This window comes from Cetorhinus maximus, chromosome 5 (genome assembly GCF_964194155.1).
Source record: "Cetorhinus maximus chromosome 5, sCetMax3.hap1.1, whole genome shotgun sequence".
NCBI lineage: Eukaryota > Metazoa > Chordata > Chondrichthyes > Lamniformes > Cetorhinidae > Cetorhinus > Cetorhinus maximus.
In genome coordinates this window covers 61,568,685-61,583,417 of record NC_135883.1, presented here as the reverse complement: position 1 = coordinate 61,583,417, position 14,733 = coordinate 61,568,685, and the positions used below count along the sequence as shown (strand labels likewise).

At 46.7% G+C, this 14,733-nt stretch overlaps 1 protein-coding gene across 1 annotated transcript in view; it reads right to left on the bottom strand.

The window, feature by feature from the left end:
- LOC144680673 (CUB and sushi domain-containing protein 1-like) overlaps nt 1-14,733 on the bottom strand; it is a 2,611,816-nt gene that overhangs the window by 849,086 nt on the left and 1,747,997 nt on the right. The window contains exon 9 of the mRNA XM_078541910.1: nt 14,127-14,251. Within this exon, the coding sequence (XP_078398036.1) occupies nt 14,127-14,251 (125 nt within the window). The remainder of the gene's footprint in view (nt 1-14,126; nt 14,252-14,733) is intronic.

Genomic DNA, 14,733 nt, shown 5'->3' with positions numbered 1-14,733 from the left:
AACATACTGTTTTCACTGCTCACAATATGGTTTGCTCTAAACTGGGGATCCCAAATGCGAATTGGGTGGCCACTTTGCGGAACGCCTTCATTCAATCTGCAAGCATGACCATGAGCTTCCAATGGCTTGCCATTCTAATTCTCCATCTTGCTCTCATGCTGGCCTATCTGTCCTTGACCTCCTGCAGTGTTCCAACGAAGCTCACGTTAAGTACCTCAGTTTTCGATTAGGCACTTTACGGCCTTCCAAACTCAACAGTGAGTTCAACAATTTCAGATCGTAATCTCTGCCTTCATTCAGTTTCCTTTCTCTTTGCTGGTTCTACCTCGTTTATCATTTTGCTTTCGAATGGGAGCTATTCATCATTCTGCCATTCACATCTCCCTCAGATACATCTTTTGTTCCTTTACTTGTCTGAATACCACTCTCCATGACGCTGCACGGCCAACTCTTCCATCATTTAATCATTCCTGCCTTCCACTGTAGCGCAGACCTTCTGCTTCCTTCCCATTTCTAACTTTATCCTGGTTCTGATGAAAGGTCATTCGTTTGAAATGCTGCTTGTCCAGCCGTGTATTTCCAGCATTTTCCATTTTTGCCTCAGATTTCCAGCATCCACAGTATTCTGTTTTTGAGACTGAATTCAACTCGACCTCTTCCAATCATTTCTCCTTTCTACCAACCAAAGTTTTGCCAACCAAGGCAACAGTTTGGAAAAGGTTAAGAAAATTACATTGAAACAAGCAACAAAGAAAAAATGGAAAACTTCCTCCCTCATATATTACTACAGGGATGGCAGACAGCCTGCTAGAAGGCTTCTGCCAATCTTCATCTGTAACCATGCAACAACTTTGTTGTGAATTATTTCAGAACAGTCCGTGCAGATGTTGTTTTCCTTCGGGAAAGTGCTCGATCCCCACTCATCACTTCTCTTCTCTGTCAGCTTAGTTAAGATCAGGGATTCACTGTTTGGGAAACCATGATGTATGGTCATATGTTTTTCACAGGCTGCATATTTTGCACAGATTATGAACCAAAAATATAATAAAGAGCAGTCGGCACAGATGCAAAAGGGAAAGTCGTGTTTGACCAACCTTACTGAATTATTCAAAGGAGTCATAAAGAAGAGTAGGCAAAATAGTGGCTGCGTGATACATGGACTTTCAAAAGGCCTCCCACCCATGACTGTTGTGAAAACATGTGGAATCAGGGAAAATGTATCAGAATGCTTAGTAAGCAGGTTACAAAACAGAAAACAGAATAGGGGAAAAGGTGGTGACCCAGACTGGCAGAAGGTAGGGAATGGTGCTCCACAGGAATTAGTGCTAGGACCACTGTTGTTCACAATTTGCATAAACGATTTGGACCGCAACTTTCTGGCCCTTTCTGGCATCATGGTGAACGGGGCAGGGGAGGCAATATAGCGAGAAGGTCAAAAATCAGTTTTACACCATTGTGAAACCAGTTTGCCATCATCTGCTTCACTCATCAATGGCGAGCCACATTTCCTGCCGCTGGACTTTGGGAACATCATTTTAATACATTTGCACCTAATTATAAGCCCCGCTCACCAGAATCATCCCCTCCATGCCAAATTTACCACCCACGTCGGCATGACTTAAAAATGGTATGCTTCACAACTGTATTTAAAGGTGTGCACCTGGCGAGCTGAATTTTGAGGGGAACTCGGATGTGAGTGCCTACAACCTTGCGCAGCTCGCGAGCATCGCACATAGGGCATCAAGGATCAGGCTCTGTGCATTTACAGGAGGCACAGGCAAGTCGTTTTCTCCTGGCTGGCTTTCAGTGCGGTGCCAGATCAAGGAATCCAGTACACACTGGCCATCCAGGGGGTGGCCAGCACGCTCCTGTATGCGTGAAGGGGCCTTCAGACTTAACAAAGAATCACAGAATCACAGAATCGCTCAGTGCAGAAGAGGCCCTTCGGCCCATCGAGTCTGCACCGACACGTGAGAAACACCTGACCTACCTACCTAATCCCATTTACCAGCACTTGGCTCATAGCCTTGAATGTTATGACGTGCCAAGTGCTCATCCAGGTACTTTTTAAAGGATGTGAGGCAACCCGCCTCCACCATCCTCCCAGGCAGTGCATTCCAGACTGTCACCACCCTCTGGGTAAAAAAGTTTTTCCTCACATCCCCCCTAAACCTCCTGCCCCTCACCTTGAACTTATGTCCTTGAAAGAGATGTGATAACCCACATGTCTCTCTCTTTGATCCTGCAGGGGGAGAACATTACAATTATTGAGCCTAATGATTTAGTGGTATGCCTCTTGGCTTACAGAGACCATGGAAGAAGAAGAGAGCGTCGGAGGCACTGACTTGGCAAAAGGAGGAGAACCTCCTTCAGGATGAAGGGGCAGCAAGGTCTGCTGCACACGCAGCTGAAGATCAACAGTGAGCCATCGCTAATTGGTGCCTCACTAGACCCAGGGTCTACGGATGGTGCCTGTCATTCTTGCAGATGACTGAGAACCAGTGTCACCGAGGACTGCGCATGTCTAGGGAACTGGTTGGTCACTTATGCCACCTGCTGCAAGATTTGGCACCTCAGGGACACGGAGGGCATCCACTACCAGTGGCTGCTTCCAGGGCTCCACAGGTAACCTGTGCAGGATCTCACAAGCCTTCACACACAAATGTATCCAGGAGGTCACGGATGCCTCTCTTCACGAAGGCATACAACTTTGTGCATTTTGCCCAGGGTCAGGAAAGGCAGGAAGCAAGGGCGCTGGGATTTGCGCAGGTCTCAAGTTTTCCACAGGTGCAGAGTGCCATTCACTGCACTCAAGTGGCACTTAGATCTCCATGGCAACAAGCAGTCGACTACATCAACCACAAGGGCTTCCACTCACTGAATGTTCAGCTGCTGTGCGACCACCACAAGCACATCCTACAGGTTTGCATACAATTCCCAGGGAGCGTCCACAACTCCTACATCCTTAGCATGTCTCAGGTCCCTGATATCTTCCAGGGTCCACAGAGGCTGCAGGGTTAGGTCCTCGGGGACAAGGATGCAATTGATGATGCCCATGCGGCAGCCTCAGACTGCAGCAGAGAGATGGTGTAACGAGGCTTATGCTGTGACCTGGAATTTGGTAGGGCAAACAAAAGGCATTTGGAAAATGAGATTCCAGTGCATTGACAGGTCCGGTGCAGCACTGCAATACTGTCCCCAGAGGGTGTTGCGCATCATCGTCGCTTGCTGAGTGTTCCACAACCTGGCGCTGCAAAGAGGAGAGGACCAGCTGAGGAGGAGATGGAGGAGCTGCACTTATCCTCCGATGAGGAGGACATTGAGAGGGATGACAGTGATGAGACTTCTAATGTGAGGATGCCGGCAATGAGGCCATCGCACTGGCCAGACGAGGCAGACGCGCTTGGGAGGCCTTCATAGCTACAAGGTTCATGGAGGATGATGACGAGATGCAGTGAGGACAGTCCTGACATCCTCACCTTGCATCTGTGAAGGTTTGACTCGAGTGGCTGACGGCATGGCACACGCACTTAGTGCTCAGTCTTATGTTATGGAGATGCAGCAGAAACCCAAATAGTCATTCGATTCCAGGAGGGTGATGACAACATGCAGTGTGGACACTCCATAGATCTTCACATTCCCTCTGTGAATGTCTGACTGCTGCCTAGCTGAGGGTAGCTCTCTTGCGCTCTGTGATCAGGGTCATATCTTGACAATGCAGCCTTGAAACTTTAAGTACACCTGATCCTTTGTCAGCCTTCAGCACCTGGCCCCTTCAGGAGCACAGCGTCACCGGTGACAGATGCTGAAGAGATGGGGACCCGCCCCAGCTCAAAAGTGCTGAGAGCACACAGCGAGAATGATGGAACTCTGTGACGCCTGCCCACGACATTCTGGCAGCAATGACAAGTGCCATCGAGGTGCAGGCATCATTAATGTGCCTATTAAGTGTTACACTGGACCATCACTTTTATCTGAAGGTTATACACTATATATGGAAGAGGCCCTGGACTGAGACATCTGCCTTTATCTTGTGCAGAACCGAGGTTTCACATCTGAGTGACACGAACACTGTTGATCAGAACAAGGAGCCATGGGCATGGAGACATTCTTAGAAGTTTATTAACAAAGTGAACATTATGTACAAGTGATTAACATCCGTGCCTTGGCTGTGCAACTACATCTTCTTAACCTTCCTAACCATGTCGCCATGACTTGGTGATCCCGCGACTTCCTCAGTGGTGGAGGCAGTCTGCTGACTGCTACTCCATGTCTGTGATGGCCTTGGCGGGCGTCCTCTGGAGCACTAAGACCTGGAGGGCTTTGGCCTGCTTTTCGTGTCCTTCTGTGTGGCAGTGGCACCCTCCTTGGTCTGTGGAGCTGGTGCTGCTGGGGTTACAGTAAGAGGGAATTATGATTGGACGGACACTCCTGGCGTCACCTTGGTGTATCTCCACTGCTGATCCTCCTCCCTATGGGCACCCAAGGGCCTCTGGCTGATTCCCTGAGGAGAAGGGGAACCTGGAGTGAGATCGAGTTGCCCCGCACCCCTCTCACATTGAGGCTGTTGGAAGCCAACTATGTGTCAACGATGGAGCTCAACCCACGCAGCAGTGCAGGACCAATGTCCTGGATCAAGGTCTCCATTACGGCCACCATCCTACCAGTGTTGACCTCGGTGCGTTAGCATGCCAGCACTATCACCTCAGTCTAAAGGAGGACGGACTCTTCCATCGTGCCTTGCAATCTGAGGGGTGCAGCAGACATCCCTTCCTGATGTTCCTGAGATAGCCTTTGCAGATCCAACAACTGAGGTATGACCGAGTCCAAAGGCTCCTCATCTGACTTGGACTCAGCAGATTTCTGGCCTCCAACAGTCCTCCAAGTGCTGGAAACCTTGGAAGTCCCTGCCACCGCCTGCTATGGGTCAGACAGTGCGATGTGCTCACCAGATTGTGACCCCTAGGCTACTCTAGAAATAGGACCTACCGAGGTGTGAGTCTCTGTGCTGGTGGAGGGTGTGGCTGAGCGCTGTGACTGGTCTTCAGTTGGGGTTTCAGCAGATTCCTCTTCTGAGGTGTCGTCGGGGCTTGAGTCGAGGACGTGGCTCGTGGACCCACTCGGCTGCTGCCCAAATGTGCCTGCAAAAGCAAGGAGAGATCATTGGTGTATGGCAGGTGACTAGGGAACAGGGGAACTGACTCACAGCATGGTTGTCTGATGGATGTTGCACCACTGGATCTTCACTTGACTGAGCACCACCGACCTCACCGTCAGCACAGGAACATTTCGCATCGTCGCCGGCCAGCTGGATGGCTCTATTTTCAAAGTCTGTGAAGACCTTGATTTCAGATATTCCTCCACCAGTCTGCCACCTCTCCCTCTTGTTATGTGCCAGTTTGTCCTGCCAAGACAGATGGACAGAGTGCAAGCAGGAAGCCTGCCAAGCCAGATGATAAGGATGCCCAGCATGTGCAGGTGATGATTGGTACTATGGGCAGGATGAGGGTGCAGGGCAGATGAAGGCATGAGAGAGAGAGTGAATGATGGTGTCCCTTGAACTGGCAGTGAGTGAGATCCCTATGGATGTGTGATGGGTTTGTGAGTATGTGAGTTGACAGAGATGAAAAGAGTGGCTTACCCTGGTGGAACAGAAATCATTAATACTCTTTTGGCACAGGGTGACTGTCCTCTTTTTCAGGGCATTGGCGCTGACCGCCACTGCCATTGCCTCCCATGCTGGATTGGTGACCTTGCTTGCTGGTCTTCGCCCAGAGTCAGGGTAGAGGACTTCACGATTTGCCTCCACAGCATCTAGCAGCTGCCCAAAGGAGACATCGCTAAATCTGGGGGCAGCATGTTTCCTCCCTTTGCAGCCATAACTATCCAGCAGCTTATGATCCCTTATAGAGTGCTAGAGATCTCCAGGGGCACCCTTTAAATATGGCACCCAGTTTACTGAAAGCCTGAGGCAGGGTTGACGAATCGTTGGCTACCCTGCCAGTGATCAACCTTGTACCCAGGAATGTATTATAAGTGAGGCAGGAAGCACTGGGAATGGGATGATATGGCGTGAAAAGCCGCCATTGCGGCTGGCAGGTGAAGTGTCTTTTTGCCTGCCCACTACCGCACTTTGTGCAATTCTGGGACGATTCTGCCCTTGTACTTTACAATCAGAAGCACAATTTCAAAATCTCCAAATTGGTTGGGGGGGTGGGGTGGGGGGGGAGGGGGGCGGTGGAATTGTGGTACAGTTAATACATTTTGGTAAGGAAGCCACAAACTCCTTGGCAAATAAGAGACTAAATGGGGATAGGCACAAAGAGATTTAAAGGTACAGATACACAAATCATTAAAAGGAGTAATACAGACCAACAGAGCCATAAAACTGCAAACAAAGCGTTGGGGTTTATTTCCAAACGCAAAGAATTCAAATGCAGAGAAGTTGTGTTAAATTTCAAGAATCTTGATTAAACCACACTTTGCACGGTGTGAGGGAATCCATCATTTGCAAATGTTTGCACTGACCAAGGTTTCAAAGCCCGTGTTTTTTTTGAGGCAGTCCCTAATTGAAACAGAAACCAATGGCATAATTTAATGCTCTCCCCTGTGGTGATTTTGGTGGCAGGGGACATTTAATTGGGCAGGAGGGTGGCAGATGGGGACCCCACCACCTGTCCATCACTGCCCCGATTAAGACCATGGCTCGTGGACAGCCTTCTTGCCCTGTTGCCAATTGAGGCTCTTAAGTGGGCAATTAATGCTCACTCACATGTGCCTGGGTCCATCAGTGATCCTTGCCTCAGGCGGTTGTCATACCGGAAGCAGCCACTGCTTGTCCAGTGGTGCTGCAAAGCAATGAAGAGCTGCTGGCCTCTCATTAGCCGGTAGCTCTTCATGGACAGGACTTCTGCCCTTGGGGTCCTTGATCCAAGGGAAGGCCTGCAAATACCCAGTTAATTGCTTGATTGGCACTTAGTTCAGTGGGGCTTTCCGAAAATATGTGATTCCAACTGGCAGGCAAGGCTGTCGTTACCTCCATTAAATGCCACTACAAGTCTCCAGATTTCTGGGAGGGATTTGTTAATTGGAATTCCTGGCTGTGACATCAGACATCTCAGACACCAACCTGTGGCTTAGGTTGCTAGAGAAGCAGAAGCTGATAATGGAAAAAAAACACCAGGTTGAGAATTCAAATTTCAGCCAGTCATCAGAGCGGGCAGAGGCTCTTGAAGTTCAGGTTGTTATTCAGCAGGGGAACAGGACAGTGGCTGTAAAGCAGTATGTGGGAGATAGCTGAAAAGACTGAAACCTGAAGAATGTTGTGAGCAGAGCTGGGGAGGTTCTGCAGAAGTGTGCCTTTTTGATGATAACTGGATCCATGGAACTCAAACAGAGTAAAGCTTCTGTTAGAGCTGACTTGGCGCCTAGACCTTGCATAAATAAAGGAGTTGCAACTCTACCTGGAAAAGGAAGCTGCTGTTTGATTGGATTTTGGGCCTCACTCCTGCATGGATAAAGGAACTGAACCTTTACCTGGAAAAGGCTCACTTTCGAGGGACTTTGTAGCTGAGATCAATGCCATATGTATTCAAGGGACGACTAAAGAAATAAGAGATCTGCCTTTGTTGCATCAGCTATTTAGAACATAACGCATAGCTTCTAGTGAGTACAATTTGTCTGTTAATTCATATTTAATTTATGGTGATTCTGGTTTGATTGTTACAGTGAAAGTTTTGAAAAATGAAATCTTGTCTATAGGTTTCTTCCATTGGGGTCTTTTGGGAAGTTTGGTTCTTTTACATTATCGGCCTCTGCTGGGATTGTAACAGCAGTCCTGATCCCCATGTTACAAAAAAGATATAGAAGCACTAGAGAGGTACAAAAACGACTTACAAAGATGACATTAGAACTGAAAGGATACTGCTATTAACAAAGACTCAACAGGATGGGGCTTTTTTCTCCAGAAAGGAGAAGGCTAAGAGGTAAACATATGAACAAACAAATTAGGAGCAGGAGTCCCTCTACGGTAAGTATATCCTTTCTTAGGTAGGGAGACCAAAACTGCATGCAATACTCCAAGTGCGGTCTCACCAAGGCTCTGTATAACTGCAGTGAGACATCCCTACTTCTGAACTCAAATCCTCTTGCAATGAAAGCCAACAAACCATTTGCCCTCCTAATTGCTTGCAGCACCTGCCTATTTAATTTCATTGTCTGGTGTACAAGGACACCCAGATCCCTTTGTACATGCACATTTCCCAATATATTACCATTTAAATAATACTCTGCCTTTCTGTTTTTCACACCGAAGCGTATAATTTTACATTTATCCACGTTATACTGCATCTACCATGTGTTTGCCCACACACACATGTCACCCTGAAGCCACCTTGCATCTTCCTCACAACCCCGCCCAGTTTTGTGTTGTCAGCAAATTTGAAAATATTGCATTTGGTTCTCTCATCCAAGTCATTTATATATATTATGAATAGCTGGGGTTCAAGCACTGATCCCTGCGGCACACCACTAGTCACCGTCTGCCACCCAGAAAAAGACCTATTTATTCCCACTCTGTGTTTCGGTTCTGTCAACCAATTCTCAATCCATACTAGTGTATTACCCCCAGTCCTATGTACTTTAATTTTGCCCACTAGCCTCATATGTCCCGTGTGGGACCTTATCGAAAGCCTTCTTGAATCCAAATACACCGCATCCGCTGGTTCTCCCTTATCTATTCTACTAGCTACATCCTCAAAAAACTCCAGTTGATTAGTTAAGCATGATTTCCCTTTCATAAACCCATGCTGACTTTGTCTAATCCCATTAATGCTTTCCAAGTGTTCTGTTACCACGTCTTTTATAATAGACTCTAGCATTCCCCCACTACTGATGTTAGGCTATCTGGTCTGTAATTCTCTGTTTTTCTCTCCCTCCTTTTTTAAATAGTGGGGGTTACATTTGCCACCCTCCAATCTGTAGGAACTGCTCCAGAGTCTATAGAATTTTGGAAAATGACCACCAATGCATCCAATATTTCCAGGGCCACTTCCTTTAGTACTCTGGGATGTAGATTATCAGGCCCTGGGGATTTTTCAGCCTTTAACCCCATTAATTTCTCTAGCACCATTTTTTATTAATACTGATTTTCTTCAATTCCTCCTTCTCACTAGACCCTTGGTTCCCTAACATTTCTGGGAAATCATTTGTGTCCTCTTTCGTGAAGACAGAACCAAAATATGTGTTCAATTCTTCTTTGTGTTCCCCATTATAATTTCCCCTGTTTCTGACTGCAAGGGACCTACATTTGTCTTCACTGATCTTTTTCTCTTCACGTATTTATAGAAGCTTTTACAGTAAGTTTTTATGTTCCTTGCAAGTTTACTCTCATACTCTATTTTCCTCTACTTGATCAATCTTTTTGTCCAATTCTTTTTGCTGAATCCTAAACTGCTCCCAATCCTCAGGCTTGCTGCTTTTTCTGGAAATTTTATGTCTCCTCTTTGGATCCAATATTATCCCTAATTTATTTTGTAAGCCATGTTTGAGCTACCTTTCCGGTTTTATTTTTGCACCAGACAGGAATGAATAATTGCTGTAATTCATGCATATGATCCTTAAATATTAACCATTGCCTATCCACTGTCAACCCTTTAGGAAGGTTCCTCAATCCATCATTGTCAACTCGTGCCTCATACCCTCGTAGTTCCCTTTATTTAGATTCAGGACCCTAGTTCCAGATTCAACTTCTTCACTCTCCATCCCAATGAACAATTCTATCATTTTATGGTCGCTCTTCCCCAAGGGACCCTGCATAACAGGATTGTTAATTAATCCTTTCTCATTGCACAATACCTAGTCTATGATAGTCTGCTCTCTAGATGGTTCTTCAACATATTGGTCTAAAAAAACATCATGTACACACTCTAGGAAATCCTCCTCCACAGTGTTATTGCTAGTTTGGTTTGCCCAAACTGTATGTAGATTAAAGTCACCCATGATTACAGTTATACCCTTGCATCTCTAAGTTCCTGCTTAATGCCTTCCCTTACATCTCCATTACTGTTCGGGGGCCTATTGACAACCCCCACCAATGGCTTCTGCCCCTTGGTGTTTCTTATCTCCACCCAAACAGATTCCACATCATGATTTTCTAAGCCAATATCCTTTCTCACTACTGCATTGATTTCCTCCTTTACTAACAATGCTACCCCATTTCCTTTCCCTATTTGTCTGTCCTTCCTAAATATTGAATACCCTTGGGTATTCCGTTACCATCCTTGGTCACCCTGCAGCCATGTCCCCGTAATTGTAACTATATCATAACTATTTATATCTATTTGCGCTGTTAATTCATCTACCTTAGTGCAAATGCTCCACGCATTAAGATGACTTGTCTTTTTAACTTTGTTAGTCATCTTAGCTTTATTTTGCACTATGACCCCATTTGGTTCTCACCCTTGTTTTTTCTGCCTTCCACTTTTGCTTCTTACTTTTCTGTCTTTTGTTTCTATCCTTGCTTCCCTCTCCTCTGTCTCCCTGCTCAGGTTCCCAACTCCCTGCCATTCTATTTTAAACCCTCCCCAACTGCACCAGCAAACACCTCCCCCACAACCAAGGTCATTGGTCCCGGTCCTACCCAGATGCAACCCGTCCTGTTTATGCTGGTCCCACCTTCCCCAGAACCGGCCCCAATGTCCCATGAACCTCAATCCCTCCCCCTACACCATTTCTTCAGCCAAGTATTCATCTGATATATCCTGTTATTTCTACTCTCGCCAGCATGTGGCCCTGGTAGTCATCCTGAGATTACTACCCTTGAGATCCTACTTTTGAATTTATGTCCTTTCTCCCTGCATTCAGCTTGTAGGACCTCATCCCTTTTTTTTACCTATGTCATTGGTACCAGTATGTACCACGACCAGTGGCTGTTCACCCTCCCCCTTCAGAATGTCCTGCAGCCTCTCCGAGACATCCTTGACCCTGGCACCAGGGAGGCAACATACCATCCTGGAGTCTCTTTTGCGGCCACAGAAACGCCTATCTGTTCTCCTTACAATTGAATCCCCTATAACTATAGCCCTGCCACTTTTCTTCCTCCCCTCTTGTGCAGCAGAGTCACCCATGGTGCCATGGACTTGGCTCCTGCTGCTTTCCACTGAGAAGTCGTCCAAAACGGTATATCTGTTACAGGGAGGGACGGTCACCCATCCCCCTTCTGCCTATTCAATCTTTACCTGCAGTGTGACCACCTCTCTGAACATGCTGTCCATGATAATCTCAGCAGATGCTCCGCAGTGAATCTACCCGCAGCTTCAGCTCCAAAATGCGGTTAGCCAGTAGCTGCAGCTGGACACTCTTCCTGCACACACAGTTGCCAGGAACACTGAAAGTGTCCATGACTTCCCACATAGCGCAGGAGGTGCATATCATGGGTGCAAGCTCTGCTGCCATGACTTCCCTCTAGATTAAGCTCGTTAGTTACTCCCTTTAAAGAATACTAATTACGCTAGGGGCCTTATTCCATTTCAACCACTCCCACAACAGTCCAAAGTCCTCACCTTATTTTGTTTAAGCTAATAGACTGTAGCAGCTTAATTAGTAGAAAAAGTAGTAGAAGTAGAGTAACTCACCTGACCCTACTTACCAATCAGCTGCCTCCCGTCTGTTGTGTCATTTTTTGAATCATGACGTCACTTCGAACTCTACCGCCTGAAGGTCCTGAGGGTACACCTCTCCTATCTGGTCTCGACTTCTGTTTTTCACACCTTTTTATACCGCTCTCATTGGCCTCTCCTCTCAGGTCAGCCCCGAGCCTCCCCGGAACTCTCACTCTGTCCTCACGTCGCATACAGCCCCGAGTCTACCCAGAAATCACGCTCTGTCCTCGTGCCACTTTCAGCTCCAAGTCTATTCCCGCTCTTTTTAAATCTCCACTCTGACTCTCAGCTCCCGCTGTTATTAAACTCTGATCTGACTCTCAGCTCCCGCTGTTATTAAATCTCCACTCTGACTCTCAGCTCCCGCTCTTTTTAAATCTTACCAGGGCCATGCTCCTCTTGCACTGGCTCCCGGTCCCGCTCTGGTCTTGGGCCTGGTTTTCCTTACATTTTAAAATCGGCGCTCTTCTCACACTACCTTCCGATCCCGCTCTGGTGGACAATCAGCTGTTTTATCTGCGTTGCCGCTCTCGCGCTGTTCTTTCCGCTCCCTCCTCTTGCACTGTTTTATCTGCTCCCTCCTCTCACACTGTTTTATCTGCTCCCTCCTCTCACACTGTTTTATCTGCTCCCTCCCCTCACACTGTTTTATCCGTTCCCTCCTCTCACACTGTTTTATCCGCTCCCTCCTCTCACACTGTTTTATCCGCTCTCTCCTCTTGCACTGTTTTATCCGCTCTCTCCTCTCACACTGTTTTATCTGCTCCCTCCTCTCACACTGTTTTATCCGCTCCCTCCTCTCGCACTGTTTTATCCGCTCCCTCCTCTCACACTGTTTTATCCGCTCCCTCCTCTCGCGCTGTTTTATCCGCTTCCTCCTCTCACGCTGTTTTATCCGCTCCCTCCTCTCACACTGTTTTATCCGCTTCCTCCTCTCACACTGTTTTATCCGCTCCCTCCTCTCACACTGTTTTATCCGCTCCCTCCTCTCACACTGTTTTATCCGCTTCCTCCTCTCACACTGTTTTATCCGCTCCCTCCTCTCACACTGTTTTATCCGCTCCCTCCTCTCACACTGTTTTATCCGCTCCCTCCTCTCACACTGTTTTATCCGCTCCATCCTCTCGCTCTGTTTTATCCGCTCCATCCTCTCGCTCTGTTTTATCCGCTCCATCCTCTCACACTGTTTTATCCGCTCCCTCCTCTCGCTCTGTTTTATCCGCTCCCTCCTCTCGCGCTGTTTAATCTGCTCCCTCCTCTCGCGCTGTTTTATCTGCTCCCTCCTCTCGCGCTGTTTTACCGACTTTGCTGCTCTCACATTGTTTTATCTGCTCTCTCCTCTCACACTATTTTACCAGCTCCCCCGCTCTCGCGCTGTTTTACCCGCTCAGCCGCTCTCGCGCTGTTTTACCCGATTGGCTGCTCTCGCGCTGTTTTACCCGATTGGCTGCTCTCGCGCTGTTTTATCTGCTCCCTTCTCTTGCGTTGTTTTACCAGCTCCGCTGCTCTCACACTGTTTTACCCGCTCTGCTGCTTTCGCGCTGTTTTATCTGCTCCCTCCTCTTGCGCTGTTTTATCTGATGCACCACTCTCGCACTGTTTTTCAATCTGCAATCTCTCCCCATTTAAATAATGTGCTGCTTTTCTATTCTTCCTGCCAAAGTGGACAAATCCAAATTTTCCCATATTATACTTTATCTGCCAATTTTTTGCCCACTCCCTTAACCTGTGTTCCTTTGCAGAATCCTTGCGTCCTCTTCACAACTTACTTTCCTACCTTTCTTTGTGTCATCAGAGGTGGCCTAATAGGGGTCATTAAAATTATGAATGAGTTCAAAATGCTAGACGCAAGAGATTATTTTTCCACTTGTGGCAGTTCAAAACTAGGGGCTATATCATTAATAAATCTGCTAAGGCACTCAGGAGAAGATTCTTTACTCAGAGATTGATGAGAGCATGGAGCTTGCTATCACATGGCTCAATAATATAAGTACCTGAAGGAGAAAGGGATAGAGGATATGTTGATAAAGTGAGATGAATTAAGTAAAGTGGGAGGGGGCCATACAGTAGTTTAAGCACCAACATAGATTGGTTGGGTTGAATGGCCTGTTTCTGTACTATAAATTCTTAGTAACAAATTCACAGATCTAATCAAGATTGTGAATCATTTCCCATGATAATACATTAGTGCACAACACACTGGACCACCAAACATATGCCTTTTAAGGATTAAGAAAAGTTACAAATAAGCAATCATTTTTGAACCACAGCATTCCTGTTGATTTTCTGATAAACTTTTGAGTAAATAGTTTAGCCATTACATTTCCAAGGAATCTTCATGGGGAAGATACTGAATTAGTGCACCATGTGTAGAAAAGGAAAACACCATGTTTTCTTTCAGTAAATAGAACAACAATGTCCTTTACAATAAGTAACTTGATTTGGAAATCATCCTTGATAACTTACCCCGGCAGATTGGCCTGTGGTCATTCCAAGCAGCCAATGTGTCTGACACTTTCTGACAAGTGATGCTTTTGGACCCCTGAAGCACATAGTTGTCATCACATGAAAACTGTAAACTGGCTCCCAACCTGAAAGAATTAAAAACAGGATTGCAAAGGTTACTACTGCGCAGAAATTTGAATAATGTCCTGCCTTCAATGAAATGTTTTAAACCACAAAGTTATCGTGCATAATACATATTCAACTCTTTAGCAGACATTTGATGAAGCAGATTTTCAGTTGCACTTTAGGAGCAACTTTGGGGGCTGCAATTTCTGAGTGCATTTGGTATGCTATTGTTTTAGCCATTAGGAATGCAATAGAAGCGACGGAAAACACGCCCGGATCCAGGTACACTATATCTTGGCCTAACATCGATGCTCACCTTTGGCCTTAGGGCGCTGGAGTCTCTGTCCACCCCTACAGGGCCAGTGATATGGGAGGGGGGAAGGTTTGTGACTCCCTACATTGGGAATTACCATGACCTCAGTTGGTGTGAGAACCATCCTCAGAGTCCATATCAGGCAAATAGCCTTGATCCATGAAGACCAACAATTTTTGGCAATTGTAA